The sequence below is a fragment of the Athene noctua genome, chromosome 1 (assembly GCF_965140245.1).
Source record: "Athene noctua chromosome 1, bAthNoc1.hap1.1, whole genome shotgun sequence".
Taxonomy (NCBI): Eukaryota; Metazoa; Chordata; class Aves; order Strigiformes; family Strigidae; genus Athene; species Athene noctua.
This window is the reverse complement of record NC_134037.1, coordinates 238,403,435-238,422,466: the sequence shown is the minus strand read 5'-3', so window position 1 is coordinate 238,422,466 and position 19,032 is coordinate 238,403,435. Positions and strand designations below refer to the sequence as shown.

The window sequence follows — 19,032 nt, the reverse complement described above, 5'->3', positions numbered from 1 at the left end:
AAAGAGCAATTTAAAATGAAGAACAACCTTTTCCAACATCCTTTTCAGAACGGCACATGGACATTAGCCAGACACAAGACTGAGCTGCAGAGGGTGCATTAAACTCCCCATCTGCTCTTCACAGTGCTCGTCACTGATTTATAACCCACAGTAAAGTCATCTGGCCAAAAAAATCATAGTGGAGGAGACAAGTGCACCAGAAGCCAGCCGAGCCTTTCCTGCCACAGTGTCCACGGAAGGAAATGTGTCGCAGAAAGACAGCATTTCCCCAGTATTTGATTCCAGAGTACGTGATGTCCATAGGTAAGTCGCTCTCCGAATAAACTAGCGAAGCCAGATTTTGCTCTCATTTATGCCACTGTATAGGCATTATCTCAGTTGGTCTTGGCACGACTATTAATTCCCTCCCGTGCAAATGATGTCAAAGCATCCCTGAGGGCCTCAGCAGCTGTCCTGAAAACTTGGAAGAGTTTTCAGAAAGACACCTGCAAGTCTCCACTCCCCAGGGAGCCTGCTTGTCCATCCCGCTCCTTCCTTGTGCCCAGCTCCTGGTCGGGGTGCTTCGCTCCGACCCCCCGCAGCCTCCCTGCCACGGCGGAGCCTGAATTTCCCGGTTAGATGTAGAATTCACGCGGTCTCTCTTTGGAAACGGAGCGGCCCCGGGAGCTGGAGAGCAACACATGCGAGCGGTGTGTGCTGCGGGACAGCCGCGGGATGCCGGGAGCCGGCTGCGCACCATGCCCGGTAGATCCCGCTGACTTTCGTCCTGCGGCACCACTAAGGCGGAGGGGTCCCCCCGCCCCAGGCGGGGCTGCTGGCAGCGTGTGCCCCGGCGCCCCCGCCCCTGCAACTGCGCAAACCGCCCCGGGACCGAGCGAAGGGGCAGCGGCTGCCCCCGCCCGCTGCGGCCCGGCGCTGGGGCTGGGGGCGGCGGGGCCGGGCCGGGCCGGGCCGGGCGAGGGGCGGGCCGGGGGCGGCGCTCCCTCCGCGGCCGCGCGGGACGGCGGCGGGAGCGGAGCTGGGCCGGGCCGGGCCGGGCCGAGGAGCCGGAGCGGCGGCCGGAGCCGGGCGCGGTGAGCGGGGCTGACCCCGGCCGGGAGGGGACGGGCCGGGACGGGACGGGCCGGGCCGGGACGGCGCGCTGCCGGTTACCCCTCAGCCAGAGCCCTTCGGCGGGGTCTGGCCGTCTCCCCTTTTAAGGGAGGTGGGCACGCTGGGGCTGGGGTGGGTTTCTTCTCCCCCTGCCAGGTCCCGGCGGCTTGAGCGGAGCCGCGGCGGGGAGCGGCTGGCCCGGCCCGCGGGGGGCTGTTGCTCCCCCTCGGCGGCACCGGGCAGCGCTCCCGCCCGCGGTCCGGCGCCGGGCGGGTCTCCCGGCAGGGTTTGTGGCGGCGGTGCGCCCCGGGAGCAGGCTCTGCCCTCCCTGCCTCGCCGCGGCTGCTCCGGGAGAGCCTGCCCAATGTTTTGTCTGCCGTGTGCCGTAATCAAGGGCGTTTGGTTTTCATATGCGTTTAACCTAGGTATGTGTTAGGCCTCCTGTGTTTGCGTGTTCCCGAATGCGTTTCGGAAAGAACCTGGTTTCGCCCGTCCTGACTTGGTGGGTTGTCAAAGTGCTGGAATTGAATGACCGCTTCTTCGTTTGGGGGAAATTGTTTTTGCTGGAGGCGGAGAGGGGAGCGCTCTAGGAGAGCGTGGGGACAGCGTCTGGGGGTGCGCTGCTTCTGGAAGGAGGGATGCCGAGAGGAGGGAGGCACAGGTTGGTTTCCATTTCTGAAGGATGCTGCAGACCGGGAATGTGATAGTGGGTCATCACTGTGCAAGCACATTCTTGGCTCTGTGGGTATAAGCGTAGATTGCCACACGTGTGCCCTTTCGCATTGTTTGCTGGAAGATGACGGGAAAGGAATTGCTCCCTCTGCAAATAAATTGTAAAATGCCTGTACAATATACCGGGAGAAGAGCTGAGCTTAGACAGCACAACGTGGAAAAAGAAAACAGGATGGACGCACAAAAACGTGCCCTTTCCCAACACTTTATGTCTAGCTAAAAGCTGCAGGCTGTTACAATATCATCTCAGTGGAGGTAATGAAGTTTGGGACAGAAAGCAAGTGAAGAAAACTCTTCCTACCCTTGCAAATGCTAAACAGTTAGTTAGAGGGAAACTGTGAAAATAGTGGTAAAGGGCTGAGCATTTGCCACGTTGATTAACACCTATATAAGCAAAGACAATTAGGAATGCATACTGAGTATCATTAAATTTAATTCTCAGGTGATTACACCAGAATGGGAGAAAGATGAATAGAAGAAATGTATAAAATCTGGACCATGTAGGATGTACATAGTGCTGGCGGTTTTATTCTGATAAGGGACCCAGCTGGAAGGTTGATGTCTGTTTCACTACGATTTTGCTTTTTGCAGTCATTTTGACCCTACTCTGACTTTTCTGTGCCTGAACAAACTGAAACGACGGGCAACCTGAAACCACCAGCCTCCTTTCTGCTACAATGCCTACAAGGGCTTGTTCCCCTTAGGGATGGTTGCTGCTGGTTGTAGCTGGGTACTGACTGCCTGCCTTCCCCACCTCTTCCTCCGACTGGGTCATCCACATCACCCAAGGTGGGGGAAGGAGAGGCAGGCACGTCACCCCTGTCTTCCTCATGTTTCCCTGGCTTTCCTCTGCTCCGGCGTGCCGGCTTGCCTGCCCACAGACTGCTACTTGCTATATCCAGTACGTGCACATTGCTGTCAACAGGAGAAATGCTGTAGGACCTTGAACTGGTGGGGAAGGGGTCCTGGGCTAGTTCAGCATCCAAGTCTACTCTAGTACTATCACCAAGTAAGTGAATGTATGTGTATAAATATATGTGGCTTAGGAAGTTATTGCTGTTTGCATTTTGTTAACCTTTTTCAGATGTAAAAGGCTGACTGGGATAGCTTGTGTCTGCCAAGTGGCTTGGTTCATAATTGGGTCTTACCGGTGCAGTGTAAATTATAAATTGTATTCTGTAAATTCCCCATCGGAGGCAGGAAGCAGTGCAGTTTTCCTCCTGGTGCCCCATCTACACAGAAGCAGAAGGGGAGTTAGCTCAACGATAGAGTACATCCAGAAGTTACTGAAAAATCTGGTGTCTCTGATAGGTTTGAGACATGGAATTTAAATACTAAAAAGTCAAGACATTTTCACCTCTACCTCCTGCAGTCTTGCAACCACTCCTCCCCTTGTGTCTTCATGACTGCGGTTACCTCCTTTTCCTGGCTTGCGCAGAGGAAATCCTGTTACAGCATAGTCGATCCACAGCACTGCTGCAAAAACCCACCTCTTAGCCTGCTGCTTCGGCTGCATCTCCCCTCTGTCAGTCCTTCTGCTGCTCCCCCTTCTCCCCTGCATTGGACGTGTCAGTCACAGGCTTCACTTTCAAGTGCCCTCGATAAGTCTCCCTTTGCATGATGTACCACCTCTCCTGCTTTACCAAGACATACCCCCTGGCTGTGCTCTCAGCATCTGTCTCCCTCAAGCTATCACCTTTGTATTTCCCTGAGCTTGGCCTTGAGCTTACTTGTAGCTTCATATAGGCGTCTTGTCCATCATTTCATTAATTTCCTTGGTATGTCCCAGCACGTTTGCTTTTGCTGTGATGCCCTCAGTAGCTGTCTGAGATGCTGAGACAAGCCCTCACTCATTCTGCCACCATCCCCGTCACTGGAGTTAGTCTGGCTCTGGATTTGAGCACAACAGTGTCCTCTAAAGCTAGGACACCTGAGAGGCAATGCCGCACAGATCACTCTCTAGCACCAGCAGAAGCTCTCCTTCCAGAGTCTATCTTATCCTCACTTGCTCTTTTTGGTATTCCAGGTGCAACCCTGCCCCCTTATGCCTACACGGTACAGCGTGGTTCACTGCAAGTCCCTTTGCGATAGTCTTGTATCTTTGCATAAGTTATTGCAGACTGTTTTGCAAATAGTGACAACAGTTAAATATTATGCACACAAATACAGATATTATAATGCTACAGTCTCTTTGTCAAGGGAGGGCATGCAGCCTGCACTGGTAAAATAAGGAATGGCATGAGCAGGGAGACCTTTTCTGTTATACCATTGAGGGAAAACAGAGGATTGAAGAAGGCTGTTTTCTTATGTCTCTTGATAATGCAGACTGGGGCACCTGAGTCGAGAAGCAGAGATACAGTGAGAGGAGTTACTGTGATAGCACATCTGTGCCTAAAATTCCCTTGACATTTAAGTTCGTAGCACATAGTTCGTGTTGAGTCTGCTTTTTTTGGGAGACAAAATTCTGAAACAAAATGATACATTAACAGATTTCTGTTGTATCCAGTGTACAAAATACTGTCCTAGCTCTATATTGTGTCTGGATTTCTAAGGAGGTTAAAATGAAATCTGTTTGGCATCTTTGGGTTTGATATGGACCACATACTTTGTTTTTATAAAATATATTGAAGCCAGAGTGTCAGCTGAATTTTACTGTTAAGAAAGTGTTTTCTTACTACTCTGGACTCCACTTAACTGGGTCACAACTTAATTAGTTAAGGACTAATGACCCCATTGACTAGCAAAATTAAGGGCTGCTTACTGTTCAGCAGAGCCCCTTACTGAAGTCTGCAGGGAGTGCTCCTGAGATGGGCGTGAATGTGCCCCCTTGGAGTCTGAGAGTGCAGCCACCTTCTCTGGCATCAGGCAGGATGCTGTGCTGCACCACTGAAGGGGACAATAGAGACCTTGAATCCATTCACTTCCAGATTTAGCCATATTTTGTCCTAAAGCTGTTTTCCTGGTAGGTGAAGGAGGTAGCACCTGATATGTATGAGGATTTTTGCCCCTTTACCTGGAGGGATACTGAACGTGAGGGTCTGAGCCCTGGAAATTGTTAGCTTCACAGGTGAGTGTGATGGGGAATGAAAGCAAGCTCTGATAAGAAGGACTGCTTGCGCTGGGGCTTGATATTTTTATGTGGTAGGTTTTGCTCTTGAGTAAACAGTGTGGAGGAGCTGGAGCACTGCCCCGTGAGAAGTCCCTACGGCTTCAGGGAGAGCAAGCGCAGTGCACAGCCCTCTGCTGCACCGTCCCTTTGCCCCCGAGTGTGGAGCCCAGCACGGGTGTGCTTGCCTCAAATACAAAAGGTTTATTTGGAGCCCATGCTAAGAGTCAGGCATGAGCTAACAAATCTTAATTAACTTCTGTTTGCTCTGAGATTCTGAGATTAATTCCATCACATGCACACCCCCCCCACCTCCCCCTTCCCCCAACACATGCTGGGGGGCATCTTCTCCTGAGAAACTTATCAGTGTTGGTGGGATGCTCTGCACAGCTGCTTGCAGTCTCTGCAAAGAGGGTTAGCAGAAACAGGATGACTCAACCATGAAAGGAGATGGCAAGACAGAAGCAGCTGAAATACTTTCATATACTTGTTCCGCTGAGGAAAATGCATTTTATCTGAATTTATTTTTTTTAACCATCCTTTCTTTTTGCCCTGTGAAAAAGTACATTTCTAATTAAGTAGCCGTTCCACCTAACAATAAATTTTCTCTTCAAACAAAACTTTTGAATTTGGGATTTCAAGAAATCAAACAAGAAGCCGTTCCACAAAATGCAGAATTAAGAAATCCCAATGCCTGCTGGTTCCTTCCTCTTCCCTGGCTAATCTTGCCCTGGACCTCCTTCCAGCCTATTTCCTCCCCACAGGCACCAGCAGTCTGCTACTTTGGCAGTGACATCTTAGCGACTGTGTTTCTAAAAGTCAGTTACTGAGATGTAAAGGTATTACGAGGAACCAAATGACTGTGTGAACCTTTGTGTCTCCTCTTCCTGATCATCTACTGTCATTAAACTTTAGGAGCTCAGCTGTCTTTGAGGTTTCTGCCTGGGGTTGAATTTGGCTAAAAGTGGCCAACAGAAACAAAAGTTATTCGGAGTGGGAATAAAGGGAATAAATCTGAGACTGGACACTGAGAAATCAAGTACGTCCTGTCACTATGCTCAACAAAGAGCAGGTTTTTGAGCTTTGGTTTGTTGTTTTTTTTTTCAGTAACCTTTAATTTTTCACTGGAAATTTTCAACAAAACTAGGAAATGAATATTTTTAGCAAACTAACACAGACAAGTCAAGAGACTGATTTCCCTGGTGACTGCATGTCCTTTGGGTGAGATTCAAACTCACGCTCCCATGGGAAGCAGGACCAGGGAGGGCCCCATTTCCCCATCTGAAGTCCTAGGTGTGCACTGATGTGTCTCCATTCCCCATTCACATCCTGAGAGATACAGGGAACAGATACATCCCTGATCCCTGCATATTTTATTGGCGATGGGAATGAATACAGTGTTTGAGCCAAATATTGTTGTGCCAGAACATAGTCAGTGTGAGCCTCGGCTGTGGGCTACTGCTGCAGCCAAGACTGTGAAAATAGCTGTGAAGGGCTTTAGACTGGTGCAAGAAGGATGAAGGACTGTAGGATACAACTGTATATGCCAAGGGCTCTCCTGTAGATAAGCTTTTTGATGTTGTAATCCAAATATTTGTGTTCTTCAAAGGTAATTAAAAGCTCAGACCTCTCCATCTCATTGTGTACGCCTGCCATTTGAATATGAATGTACGCATTTAAAGAGCCTTGAGGATGTATTGTGTTTTGCACTGCATCTCTGGCTTGTTTAATCAGCTCAGGATTTGGTAGGCTCCTTCCCTTTGCCTTGCCGAGGACTGAGGCATTGTATTGAATGAAAGGCTAAACCAGCAAGGGCAGTGCTCTGTGTATCTGTGGGGAGAGGGGCTAAAGAAAATCCTGCAGAGGCAAAAGAGAGCTGGAAAAGAAGCAAAATCATTTATATTAGTCTTGTTTGAAGATACAGTCCCTGTTGCAGAGATCCGTGCCTCTTTCCCCAAGAGAGCTGTTCTGAAAGAAGCTTTCCCTTCGAAAGGGTCTCTGCTACGAGCGGACAAAACCGAGGGGCATAGGATCAAGCTCTTTCTTACATGAGGCAGATTTGTCAGAGAAAAGGTATACAGGGGCTGTTGCATCCCCCTCTCCATCCCCATACCACCACCTGCCTCAGCCTGCTGGGCAAGGTGATGGGGTGCATGCGCTTACATCCAGAGGGTGTGCTGAGTCCATCCCTGAGGAAGCGAACCTCGAGGTTCACCTGCAGCCTCCCACCTCTCCTTCTGCACTGGGAGGTGGTAAGAAAGCTGTCTGCCTCCCTTGAGGTGGAACATTAGTATAATCGATGTTATCAAAACATTTGGATTTCAACAATGCTGACTTTTAACAGTTGCACTAGATAATTTTCTTTATTGAACTTGGACAGGCTTAAACCATAAGTGATTCAATGATTGAAGGGATGAAAGCAACACAATAATGCATTAACATTCATCCCCAGAGATCTGCTTCTCTAATGCAGTTCAAACCAAATATGCTGAAAGGATGGAGCTCTGAGATGTATAATGATTGTGCAAGAGTCTTTTCTTTCCTAGAGGGGAGGATCCTTTTGAAAGTGGCCCTACTTCTGCTTTAATGTGCATCGTCTGGGATTGTTTCTTCATATACAATCAATTTCATTTGCTTTATTAAAAACAGTTCGGGGGCCATGTTTTATTTTTAGGAGTTGAATGAATGTAGCACACAAAAATCTGCTAGCTGTCCTTGTGCATATACAGTATTTGGTTTGTGGTTTTCAGGTAAGTGAACTTAAACTGCAAATTGTCTGAAATAAATAAAATAAATAAATAAGGGTGTGTAATCCAGAAAGACCTGATTTCTGGCAGGAGTCTTTAGGGGATAATGTGAACTGAATGAGTGCAAATACAGTGCTCCAGTGCTTAAAGCAGTGCCAGGGGACAGCAGGCTGTCTTGGTCTTGGAGCATTCTGCAAAAGAAGAGGAGAAAGGTGTTATTAAGGCATGGCTGTAACGTAGAGATCAAGAGAGAGGCATGTTTTTTGTATTGCACATACAGTGCTGTAACTGGACAGCAGAAGGCTGTGGCTAGCAGAAATAAAACACAAGCCAGGATTCCAGTTGGTGTTTTTTTCTGAAATTTCTGGCGCTGAGAACAGCCAAAAATCAGCACTTTTCTTCCCTGTTTTTTATTAATGTAATTATTACTAAACTCTTCATCTATGATTTGCTTTTTTATAGGGGCTTTTCCCAGCATGCAGTCCCTTTAGATTTGGGTGTGACAACTAACCACATCCTGCGTGTCGGACGTTTGGTTTGCATCCCTGTATCTTCCTGCTTGTAAGTATTTTATTCATTCTCCTTGCTTGTTTTTCTCCTACTTTTAAAGAGCAAATTCAACTGACAGGCTCTGGGTCTGATCCCAGGTCATGATGTCTTTGCTTTACATTGATATAAATAACTCTATAATCTGCAGATCCATGGGAAATGAAAATGATACAAACATTTGATCCTATCTGAATTAATCTAAGTATCCTTATGGCTCTGAGAGTTTCCTTTTCCCAGCCCCACACAAAACCCCAAACGAAATATAATTTGATTTTAACCTGCAATCAAGCCATCTGGGCACTTGTCTTCTTAGATTTTAAAAATTGTAAGTTTAAATCATAATTAAAAAATGAAATTATATCATAAATTAAAAGGAAGACTTTGCCTGATGGCAGGAAATAGTTTTTCCTTGTGTGCGTTATTTTATTGTGTCAGTTGGTGACCAATCCTGTTTCCCAGGTAGAATGGTAAAGGGATTCTCTGCTCCTGGAGGGTCCATCTGTAACAGGAAAAAGAAGCATCCTACTCACTTGTGGTCTTTTAATTGGCAAAGGCATTTTTGCAAGAATAATAAGAATTAAGGATCATATGCTTGCTAAACTCCAAGTGAGCAGTCATTCTTTGCCTTTCCTATGACATTTTCAGTGGAACAAAATGTTGCTCACTACTTTTCTGTCTAGAGCTACTGTCTAATTTAGTTGCGTGATGTTAAATTGCTACATTTTTCCAGTCTAGAGCAAAATGCCTTTCAAGGCTGAAGGGTTCCCTGTATGCAAAGTTCATTCAGTCCTTTAGTATGAGCATGCAAGCATATTTTTATTGGCATTAAATGCTTTGTATTATGTTAGCTGGAAGGACAATATGTGGTGATATAGTCTATATGCTAAAGGAAATAAATGTAGAAAATGAAGGCAGTGAGGGGGAAGATGAAAGAATTAAACCAGAAGCTCGCTGACCTTCGTGTATATATCAAATTAGCAAAGGTCACGAAAAACCTTAATCTTTTTAATAGATCTAGTTAAAACTTGCTGCCATCTTTTGGAAGTAATCACTATAACAGAACTTGCCGGGGTGACACACCTTTCGGGATGAGGAGGTTTCATCCTGGAACTGGCATCACCATATTGCCTGGGAACCTGCACAATCCTCCTCCTGCTCTTCCTGCCCTGATGCTGAATGAAGGAGAGGTGGTTCCGTTTCAGGATGTGAGGGGATGATGTTGCCTGCTCACTCTTGGCTTTAACTTTCCAAAAGGGCAAAAGAGAGTCGGGAACACACATGTGAGTTCTTTAATAGAGATTATCAGTGTAATCTTTAATTAATGTCCTCTGCCTCCCCTCTCCTACTCCAAAGTGCTGTCTACCTTATACGGAGCAAGCAAATTTTGCAGACACAGAGTACCATCTTGCAACTCATCTCCCTTTCCCAGCCATCTCCTAGCCAGATTAGTGGCCAGTAATTTCAGTGCCATCTAGGATCTGCTAACCACCAGATCCCCCTCACCAGGACAGTCCCAAGTCATCCATTGTGGATGCATTGTTCCACTAGGGTGGGTGTGCTTCTCTGACCCTCTTCTCCATGTCCCCTGGGCACACGTGTGTGCAAGCATGGAAACTGGATCTGCAGGAGGACAGTGTGCACAAGATAACAAAGCCTGGTGGCCAGAGCTTCTTCTGCCAGGATCCATGGACATCTGACATGAGCAAGCTTCTTCAGCTGTCCTGCACTGGGTCAGCAAGCAGCTTCCTGCCCCGCTTCAGAGAGCCCTCGCTTGTGAAAAAGCCTTCTGTTGTACTCATCCCCTGCCTTTCTGTTTATGTTGGTCTGGAATCAGCCAAAAGGGTTTAAGTTTATAAGGAAGGAAGGCAGATACAATTAACAGCATATTGATGTCTGACAGAATGACTGACCTCACTGTTGTAACTGTTGAAGGCAAATTAAGCTCTCCTCTGTTAGGAGTTGTTTACAATAAGGGCTTTTTAGAATATCTTCTACCTGTAAAGAAAGAGTTGATGGGAGATTGTGGCCAAAATATTAGTTAATATAGCTGAACCCACTGATTTTCTTTTATGTCAATTTCTCTCTCTTTTGAAGCCTCTGAAACAGCCAAGATATTTCTCAGCTTGTAGTCACAAAAAGCCAGGAAGAGCCAAGAAAACAAAGTGCTTATCTATGGCTGATAAGTTCCCAAGAAAATGAATCTACCAGACTTATCTTTGCTTCCTATGCCTTCCTATCTTTGCTTCCTATTTTAGGGCTTCAGTGGTTGTGAGTATGCTCCGTTAAATTATATTTCACTGAGCCTGGAGAAATAGAGTTGTTGCATCAAGATATGCAGAGAAATACAATACAGGCAACTGAGTGAGAAAGGATTTATGACATTGGGAATCTGAAAAAGCTCTCTGTTTACTGTATGCCATCCTGGAGAGTACTGCAGTCTCATTTAAGGTTCACCTTAGGCTGAACTGGAAGATTCTACTACTGTCTCAGTGATGCTCAAGATTAAATTATGTATGTTACACATAATTTGGCACGCAGGGCATACACTAATTGATGAGACCTCTGCTCCTGACCACATTTCCATTTTCTGAAAAAAATAGGGTTTATGACAGGTGCCATCAAAGGTGCAAACAGTTGATAGTTTTGGCATGGCTATCCAGGCATGGTACTGCATGGTACATGGGTTTTACCTCTTATATAGTGATGGATTGCTTAATTTCTCACCTACCCAATTTGTCCTGGTTTTGATGAATGCCAGTGTGTCTATCTCCTACTTACCATAGGATAAAAGAAAAGATGAAAAACTCCTACAGTATCTTCCAGGTAGCCCTACTCTTGTGTGGTGTTTTAAGCCCAGAGGGCAACTAAGCACCATGCAGCTGCTCCCCCATCAGGGATGGGTAGGAGAAAATAAAAGGCTCAGAGATCAAGACGAGGACAGGGAGGGATGATTGACCCATTAAGGTCACAGAGAAAAGACAGACTCGATTGGGGAAGAAAAAGAACTTCAATTCAATTTGAACACTACCACCACTAATTTACCCTTCCCTTCTTCCCAGGCTCAGCTTTGCTCCCAAATTCTCTACCTCCTTCCCCGCAATGGGACAGGGGATCAGGAGGGCAGGGGATGGGGGTTGTCGTCAGTTCATCAGATGTTGAGTCTGCTGCTCCTTCCTCCTCAGGGGTAGAACTCCTCACAATTTTCCCTTGCTCCAGCGTGGGGTTCCTCTCACAGGAGACAGTCTTTCACGAACTTCTCGGTCATGAGTCCTTCACAAACTGCTCCAACATGGATCTCTCCCATGGACTGCAGTCCTCACAGCCACAGACTGCTTCAGCACTGGCTTCCCTCAGAGTCCCAGCCTTCTTTGGGCACAGCCACCTGCTCTGATGTGGGGTCCTCCATGGGCTTTGGGTGGGCATCTGCTCCACTGTGGAGGTCCATGAGCCGCAGGAGGACAGACTGTCACCACGGGCTTCAGAGGAGTCTCTGCTCTGGCAACACCCCCCTTCCTCCTCATTTCTTCAGCTGACTTTGGTGTTTGCAGAGGTGTTTCCCTCACAACTCCTCCTCCCAGTTCCCATTCTTAAATATGCTATAATAGAGGTACAGCCACCATGGCTAATTGGCACAGCCTTGGCCAGAGGTGGGTCTGGCTTGGAGCTGGAGGAGCTTCAAGAAGCTTCTCACAGGGGCCACCTCTGTATCCCCCTCCCACACTACCAAAACCCCGCCACACACAAACCTACCACACCTTGGAATAAGAGTGTTGACCATACTTGTGATATGCTGAAGATGTGAATGGTGGAACAATGCAAAGCTGGAGGAAAATACTTAAATAGTCATTCTGGTTGAAAAGCAAGGATGTGCAAATGGCACAATGTGTCTATCAGAGCTTTTCCTTGTGTGCCACCCCTCACATTTGGGGACTAAAGTAGCAGAACAAGGTTTTGCTCTCTTGTATATCTAAAACCAGCTGAGAGTAGAGGCGGATGTCTGTGCCTTCTTGGTACATTGAGTTATTTGACTGAAATGTGTGAATCTTTCTAAGCAGTTTGGCCATGAGAGAAGAAGCAAGGCTGTGTGACAATCGAGTAATAGTGGGAAAATCAGCCCGTGTTGGAAAGGCAGAGTATGACCTGGGGCTTTCAGCAGTGGGGCTGAACTCAATGACTCGGGAAGCCTCCTCAAGACATGCATCCCTGTCCTGGGATTGCAGAGGTGCCTCTGAGAAAGTAATCCATATTCAGCTACACCACAATATCTGAGTGCCCGAGCAGACAGGTCCCAGTTCTCCTGTCCCAGGAGTTTTCAGGATTGATTATTCTGGAAGCCTTCTCCTGTTGGAGTCAGATTTCCTCTTCATCTCCAGGCATTCAGCGACATCAGTCTTTGCCTTAAACCAACTCAGCTTTCCAAAAATAGACAAGGGAAAGGTAGGGACCACTACACAATCTGAAAACTTTGGCTTCTGAGTTGCATTCCTTGATTGGTTTATGGCTCTCAAAGACAGCGGGTTTATTGCAGTTAACCATGTTCAATTTTGCCATTATACTTTGAAGTCAGTGACAGCATTCCCAATTGCTTTGTGGGACTAGGTTTGGGCTAGGTGTTATGATCTTGTTCGATTTAGTTTTCAGAAATGCACAAAACCAATTACCAAACAAGGAAGTGAAGATGACAGCTGGTTTTATTGGGGGTCATTCCTTTTGGAGGATTAGGGTAAGAGAGACAAATGGTTCATGCGCTTATCACCTTCTCCTGGCAGAAGCAGGAACCTGAACTGAAGCAGTAGCTGTGGTGCACTGAATAAAACTACTTGAGGATCCCCCTGTTAAAGGCTGGGAGGTCTGATTTGTGGCATGGCAGAAATTCATGCAGCCCTAGGACTATAGCCACATTTTAGACCAGAATGGTGTTTGCACGTTGCTGGCTGAGCCATCCTGGCTGTTCTCTGTCAGGATTGGTACGCTGGAACAGCACCAGGGAACATCATCAGGGAGCAGCACCAGTTCCATTTTATTGCTGTACACGTTTTGTACCTTTCCTATGAATACTGCTCCCATGTCAGGACCAGATATGTTCACACACTGTATTATTTTGCTATTTTACTTCAACAGGGTCCAGATGGTTGGTAAAAATCCTTTTAGACTGAGTAGGACCTTACACTTTAAATCCATATTTTTAAATGTGTGATTAAAACAACACAAATTTCTTTTTCTTCCTAAAATATTACCCAAAGAGCCTGTTTACCTGAAGCTATATTTTATGGTGAGACTCTTTTACACATCACTACACAGTGTGAGCGGGGCAACTAGAATCTGGGCTATAGTCATTTGGAATCAGAGTCTACAGTGTCTCTGATCTCACTACAAAATACTCAGTTAAAAATAGCCCAGTTGACATTGTAAGACCTATAAAGGCTCTGATCTAGCAAAGCACTCACATTTCTGCATAACTCTGAGGTTCTGATTAGTCCTATTTAATACCATAAATTTTTCACTAAATTCAGAGAAAGTCCCACACTAAAGTTACTCCTTGTACCAGGGCCAAAACTATTAATGATAAAAGTAGAACGTAGTGGATTTCAAATTTGTGAAGAATTTAAAGGCTTTTAACTTCTGCCATGTTAAAGAATTTATGTGAATTAATTCCTTATATTATTATAGAACAATTCAATTAATAATGGATCTGCTTTTCATTATGACAAGTAATCAAGGATAAACATCTGCTATATCAAAGGTTATCTTTTAAAAAGGATAAATTAGCTATAATGCACTTAATTACCTCCAGAACCTGAAATGAACATGTATTGTTCCATTAGTTAATTTTTGATCACTAAATTAAAGACAGTTCAAAAGAAGTATAATCTTATAAGGATCCCTCTTTGTTCAATCTGTTGTGATTTATTTCACAACATGCAATAAATACTGTTTCTTGTGGGGCTAAATACTATTAGGGTTATAAAATAGTTTTGGTTTAGTATATTTTATGCATCAGTATGAGTTATATACCGGGTAAGAATATTTTTATCTGGTATTTGCAGATGAAGTTTTGTACTGCTGCAAATCTTGTAGGCTATCGAGATGCTTGAGGAAGACTACCAAAATCTCAGCAATAAAAGAATAAATGCAATAAATAAACAATAAAACACCATCTGGAATGTAATGTTTTATCCATGAAAATATAATGGATGTGAATGTACGAGTAAATTAATCCAGGCCAGGGCATAGGCCTATTATCATCTCTCCTGCTGAATTAGCAAGCACACCTCCTGGCATGGTTTTGGCCAGCTAGCACCCTCCAAGCAATTCCTGGACACATTTGGGGTTAGGATTGGCCATTATTCATTCCCAAAGGCAGCTGTGATTTGGCAATCCTGTCCATGGGGATAAAAGCGAGTTTAGTCGTCTTGATGCAGTGTGCCACACAAGTTGTCCTCTTAGACCAGAGAATAGCCTTGAGCTGTTTTATGTAGCAGTATAGACGTAGTTCTGAGGTATAGGAAATAAAATAACATTTAAAAACATAGCATTAGATTCTACCTCGCACTTAATGTAGTCCTTGTTTACTCAGGCACTTAGGGCTTTTTACAACATGTAGCTATCGTGGATGCTCATAAGAGAGAAGCAACAATGTGTTTTATTGATATAAGACAGTGAGTTAATAAAGTTCACTGGTAAATGTGACAGTGGTTTAACAAGATTCAATGGCAAAGTACACTTGAATATTTACTGCGTAGAGGACAGGGTCAGATAAAACTGTCAGGGAGACCCTCCCGTTGAGTCATGAGGTTCAGAAAGAACCCCCTTGCATTCTAAACTCCTCAGTTTAGAGAAGTTGTGATGGAAAAACTGTCACCTATAACCCTTTGTTATGCTGCTAAAACTGCCTTTGAATCCAAGATCTGTTGTGATTTTTAAAACAGAAACCCAAAAATGTCAGAATTGAACTCTTCATTTGGATTTGTAGGAAGCATGGAAAATGGGACTTTTCTAGAGCTGGATCCTAGGATCCAGTCCTAGTCCAAGACTCAGGGAATGGCTTATGTCTAAAGGATTCTATATGTGCACAATCAATCCTTTATATCACTTAGTTAGGATTTCAAATATTAATCACTTACCGAGAATGTGTTGCAGCAAGGAATCTCTCAGTCTTGAGGACGAACCTTGAGAGGGGTCTCTGCTCAAGGGGAGATATTGGTGTGCAGCCTGCTGCTGTGCAGGAGAGCTCAGCAGGCTCTAGGCTGTCCGCTATTTATGGACTTACAGTCACATTTGCATACCAGCCGTATTTTTGCTGGAGCATGCTCAACTAGCCCTCAGCTATTGTGTCATCTGTCTCCCCTAAATCCACTTTGAGCGGGATGCAGCCATCACAACCAGACACATCCATTATGACCGTCACTGGTGGTTAGCACTTGAGCAGGGTTATGGGCAAGGTTGGGGTGGGGGAGAACACACTGCCACAATAGAATAACTTCCTACATGTAATTTACAGTGCAGAAGAGCAGTGGGTAACTATGCAAATAATTTCAGTGGCTGCAAAGCAAACTTCTTAGCATTTTTCAGTGGGTGTCTGCAAGCCTTCTGTGTTCTCAGAGAAGAAACAGCACCAGCAGAAAAGTACCTTACCCTTCTTAAGCATCTTTAGTTCAGGCTGGGGCTTTTGTGGTCACACCTAGTGTCAAAAAGTGTCAGCCTCTTGAAGAAAGAGGTACTTTACTAAGTTAGCAGAGGTAGCATGTTTAAAGGAAAAAATATAAGGCAGACCATTGCTGGGAACAGTGCTGAGACACTCTCATGGAAACACAGAGACACTTGGCAGTTGTGTGACATACAGAAGGAGAGACCCCAGACTGGTGCATCATTACTTCAAGAGCCTGATTCTGTCTCTCTCTCTGATGCTGATGCTCTCTCTATCACCATGAAAATCCATGGGATTTTCCTCAAAGCCTCTAACTGTGGGTTAGAGATAATAGGATTGAACCAGGACCACAGGATGAGGCCAAAAGCAAGGTCAGGATGAGATGCTGGGAGTGTAGTTCTGTATGGATATTCTCTTCCTCCTGGGAGGAAAGCTTGCTGCCTTTCCTTGTGGTGCCTGAGTATCTGCAGTGAGAGGTTGACCACGGATGGATGGATAGAAAGATTGCATGTGTATGATTATATGCAGAAAATTAGCTTCATTTCCTAGCCACTTGCACGTTGCATTATCTGTTTTATATCGAAACGGAGGCAATGAGTTACGCCATGTAATTCAGCTACAGCACGTCAGCTTTTTACAAGCAATTCCCCATCACCAAGCCTTCTGTTAAGCTTCCAGACTGCACCTGGGGACTAACTACATTCGTTTAAAGAAAAGCAGCTTAGCATATCCTGATCTGCTTGTCCTGTGCTACTCTGACCTTTGCCAGCACCTGAGCTTCCAGGTTCCAACACAAAGTGGCTGGAAGCAAAGCTTTTTCAAAGATGGGATCTCTTCCCTGTTAGTGTTTGCTGCCCTTAAATAGTCCCCTCGCATTTGCTGAGCTGCCAGGGCTGCCTGTTTCCTTAGGATTTTGCTTGTTAAATTTTTGAATAAAATTGTAAAATGCTTGGGTTTGCAGTCAGAAGCTACAACACTTCACTAAAACATGCCTGCCATTGAGGTCCCCATGGCAGCATTGCAGCGAGATGCATTTTGATCTTTGAAACCATTTGATCCATTTTATAAATTTTATGGTAAGAGATCAGGTCTGGCAGATTTTCTGGGTACCTCTGGCAAGACAGTGTGGAGTAAGTGGCTAATGGATTTGCCATCCCTCACGGTGCTGAGCTGCCTTGCTTATCTAGGTTGAGGAGCTGAGGTCTTGAGAACGATTTTTCATTCCTTGACTAGATTTTTTTTCACAAAACAAATTTGGATTCCAATGTCTGTCCCATATAAAGTATATTTTTGATTGTGCTGTTCCTCCATTAAGCAACTCATGGTGGGGAAGGGTCAGTTTCAATTCATCAATGGATAGGATGTCTCCTAATCCCTGCATTTTGGAAAATAAAGATAGTTGTTAGCTAATACTTTAAGAATTTCAGCTTAGTACTAATTAATAAGAAATCTTAACTCTTAAAAACTAGATTGTATCAGGTGCACTTTAAATCACATTATCTGCTAGTAAATTAATCTTGCTTTTTTTTTTTTCCTTGCAGTTCTGAAAGATACAATCTTACATTGTCCTGGACAAAGGATAAATTTGATCACTGCCTGACTTTTCATCTCTTCATTGTGATGGAAAAATGGTCGCCTAAAATAAACCCTTTGTTATGCTGCTAAAACTGCTTTTGAATCCAAGATCTGTTGTGATTTTTAAAACACAAACCCAAAAATGTCAGAACCCGACCCTTCATCTGGATTTGTAGGAAATATGGAAAACGGGACTTTTCTGGAGCTGTATCCCACATCCCTTTCAACTTCAGTAGATTCATCACCTGGCCGTTTATCCAACGTCTATGTCTATGTTTCTATATTCCTCAGTCTTTTAGCTTTTCTCCTTTTGCTATTGATCATTGCACTTCAGAGGCTGAAAAACATAATTTCTTCCAGTTCTTCCTACCCAGAATATAATAGTGATGCTGGAAGTTCTTTCACTAATTTAGAGGTTTGTAGTATTTCTTCCCAGCGCTCTGCTCTCTCAAACCTTTCTTCATGAAACTAAATGAAAGGAAACACATGGGGAATGGAAGAGCTTTGTCTAGTTTCTTGGGGAGGTAGTGCATGCAACATTTGCCTTAGAAGACTATTATGAAGAGGTGGCTTTTAAAGTTTCTTTATTTTTTTTTCCTTTCCTTTTCTAGTTTTCATTTCCCCTTTTACTAATGTTCTTTTTCATTTTGGACAACAGATAATGACACTCGATCATCGTTTCATGCCTGTAATAGTGATGCTGTCTTTTTCTCACTCATATATGGTGTTCATTAAGAGTATTCCTGCCACACTGTAATACAGTTCTAACTGGATGTGCCATTTTTCTGCTCTAGTTGTGACCCTTTCCCTGGTTTTGTATCAGTAATATGCTGACTACTTTTTTTCCCCTTTTTTAATTACATAAAGACTTCTGGATGAAATCCCAATTGCAAAAGTATAAAAAAATCAGCTTAAATGATGATTAGGACAATTTAAAGTTGTTGATATTGTTTCTTTTTTAAAAAAAAATTCACATCCTTTTCAGTATTTATTGATGTTTATAAAACACAGCTAAAATCCATTTCTTGAAGAATGTTGCTTTTGTTTATCTGTACTCCCAACTTGTTCTGTATAAAGTCTCTGTATTTCAGTTTTTGAGTCTCTTTGTTTAACTCAGTAAAGCAACTACAATAACAATGCTCACTGCTGAATGTGTGGAGGTATGTTTGGACCCCCTTACATCTCATTTGCCCAATAACGTGTTCCTCCTGGGAGCAGCTTTTGCTGCTGAATCACAAATACCACACATGATCCTGTAGCTTATTCTTACAAATACCACTGCTATACAAAAAACCAACTCAGCTTTCCAAAAATAGACAAGGGAAAGGTAGGGACCACTGCAGAATCTGAAAACTTTGGCTGCTGAGTTGAATTCCTTGATTGGTTTATACAAATACCACCGTTGATGCTGTAGCTTATTCTTACTGGATACCAGTACAAACCAGTGGTTTCTTTTAAAAGATCTGCATACAACAGCTACAGCTAGCAACTGAATAGATCCTAAACGGTCCTTTAGGCACAAGATGTTTGTACTCATGCACAGGGACAGCAGAAATTGCTTGTACTGGTGAGGACATTCTGGG

General features: G+C 44.6%; 1 protein-coding gene across 3 annotated transcripts; it reads left to right on the top strand.

Annotated features, from left to right (window-relative positions):
* Positions 1-213: 213 nt before the first annotated feature.
* Positions 214-18,588, top strand: SERTM1 (serine rich and transmembrane domain containing 1). Of its 3 annotated transcripts, none has more exons than XM_074931859.1 (3): positions 214-303; positions 8,140-8,238; positions 17,416-18,588. In XM_074931859.1, exon 3 carries the CDS (start codon positions 17,592-17,594, stop codon positions 17,913-17,915), a length of 324 nt encoding a protein of 107 aa, XP_074787960.1. In that variant the 5' UTR covers positions 214-303; positions 8,140-8,238; positions 17,416-17,591; the 3' UTR covers positions 17,916-18,588. The 3 variants fall into 3 exon arrangements, with proteins under 3 accessions (XP_074787960.1, XP_074787944.1, XP_074787954.1); XM_074931843.1 differs by lacking the exon at positions 214-303 and adding an exon at positions 975-1,073; XM_074931853.1 differs by lacking the exon at positions 214-303 and adding an exon at positions 2,720-2,833.
* The last annotated feature ends 444 nt before the right edge of the window (positions 18,589-19,032 follow it).

Bases quoted from the DNA above. Each gene is read 5' to 3' on its own strand.
- SERTM1 (XM_074931859.1), top strand. From the start codon at position 17,592: ATGTCAGAACCCGACCCTTCATCTGGATTTGTAGGAAATATGGAAAAC.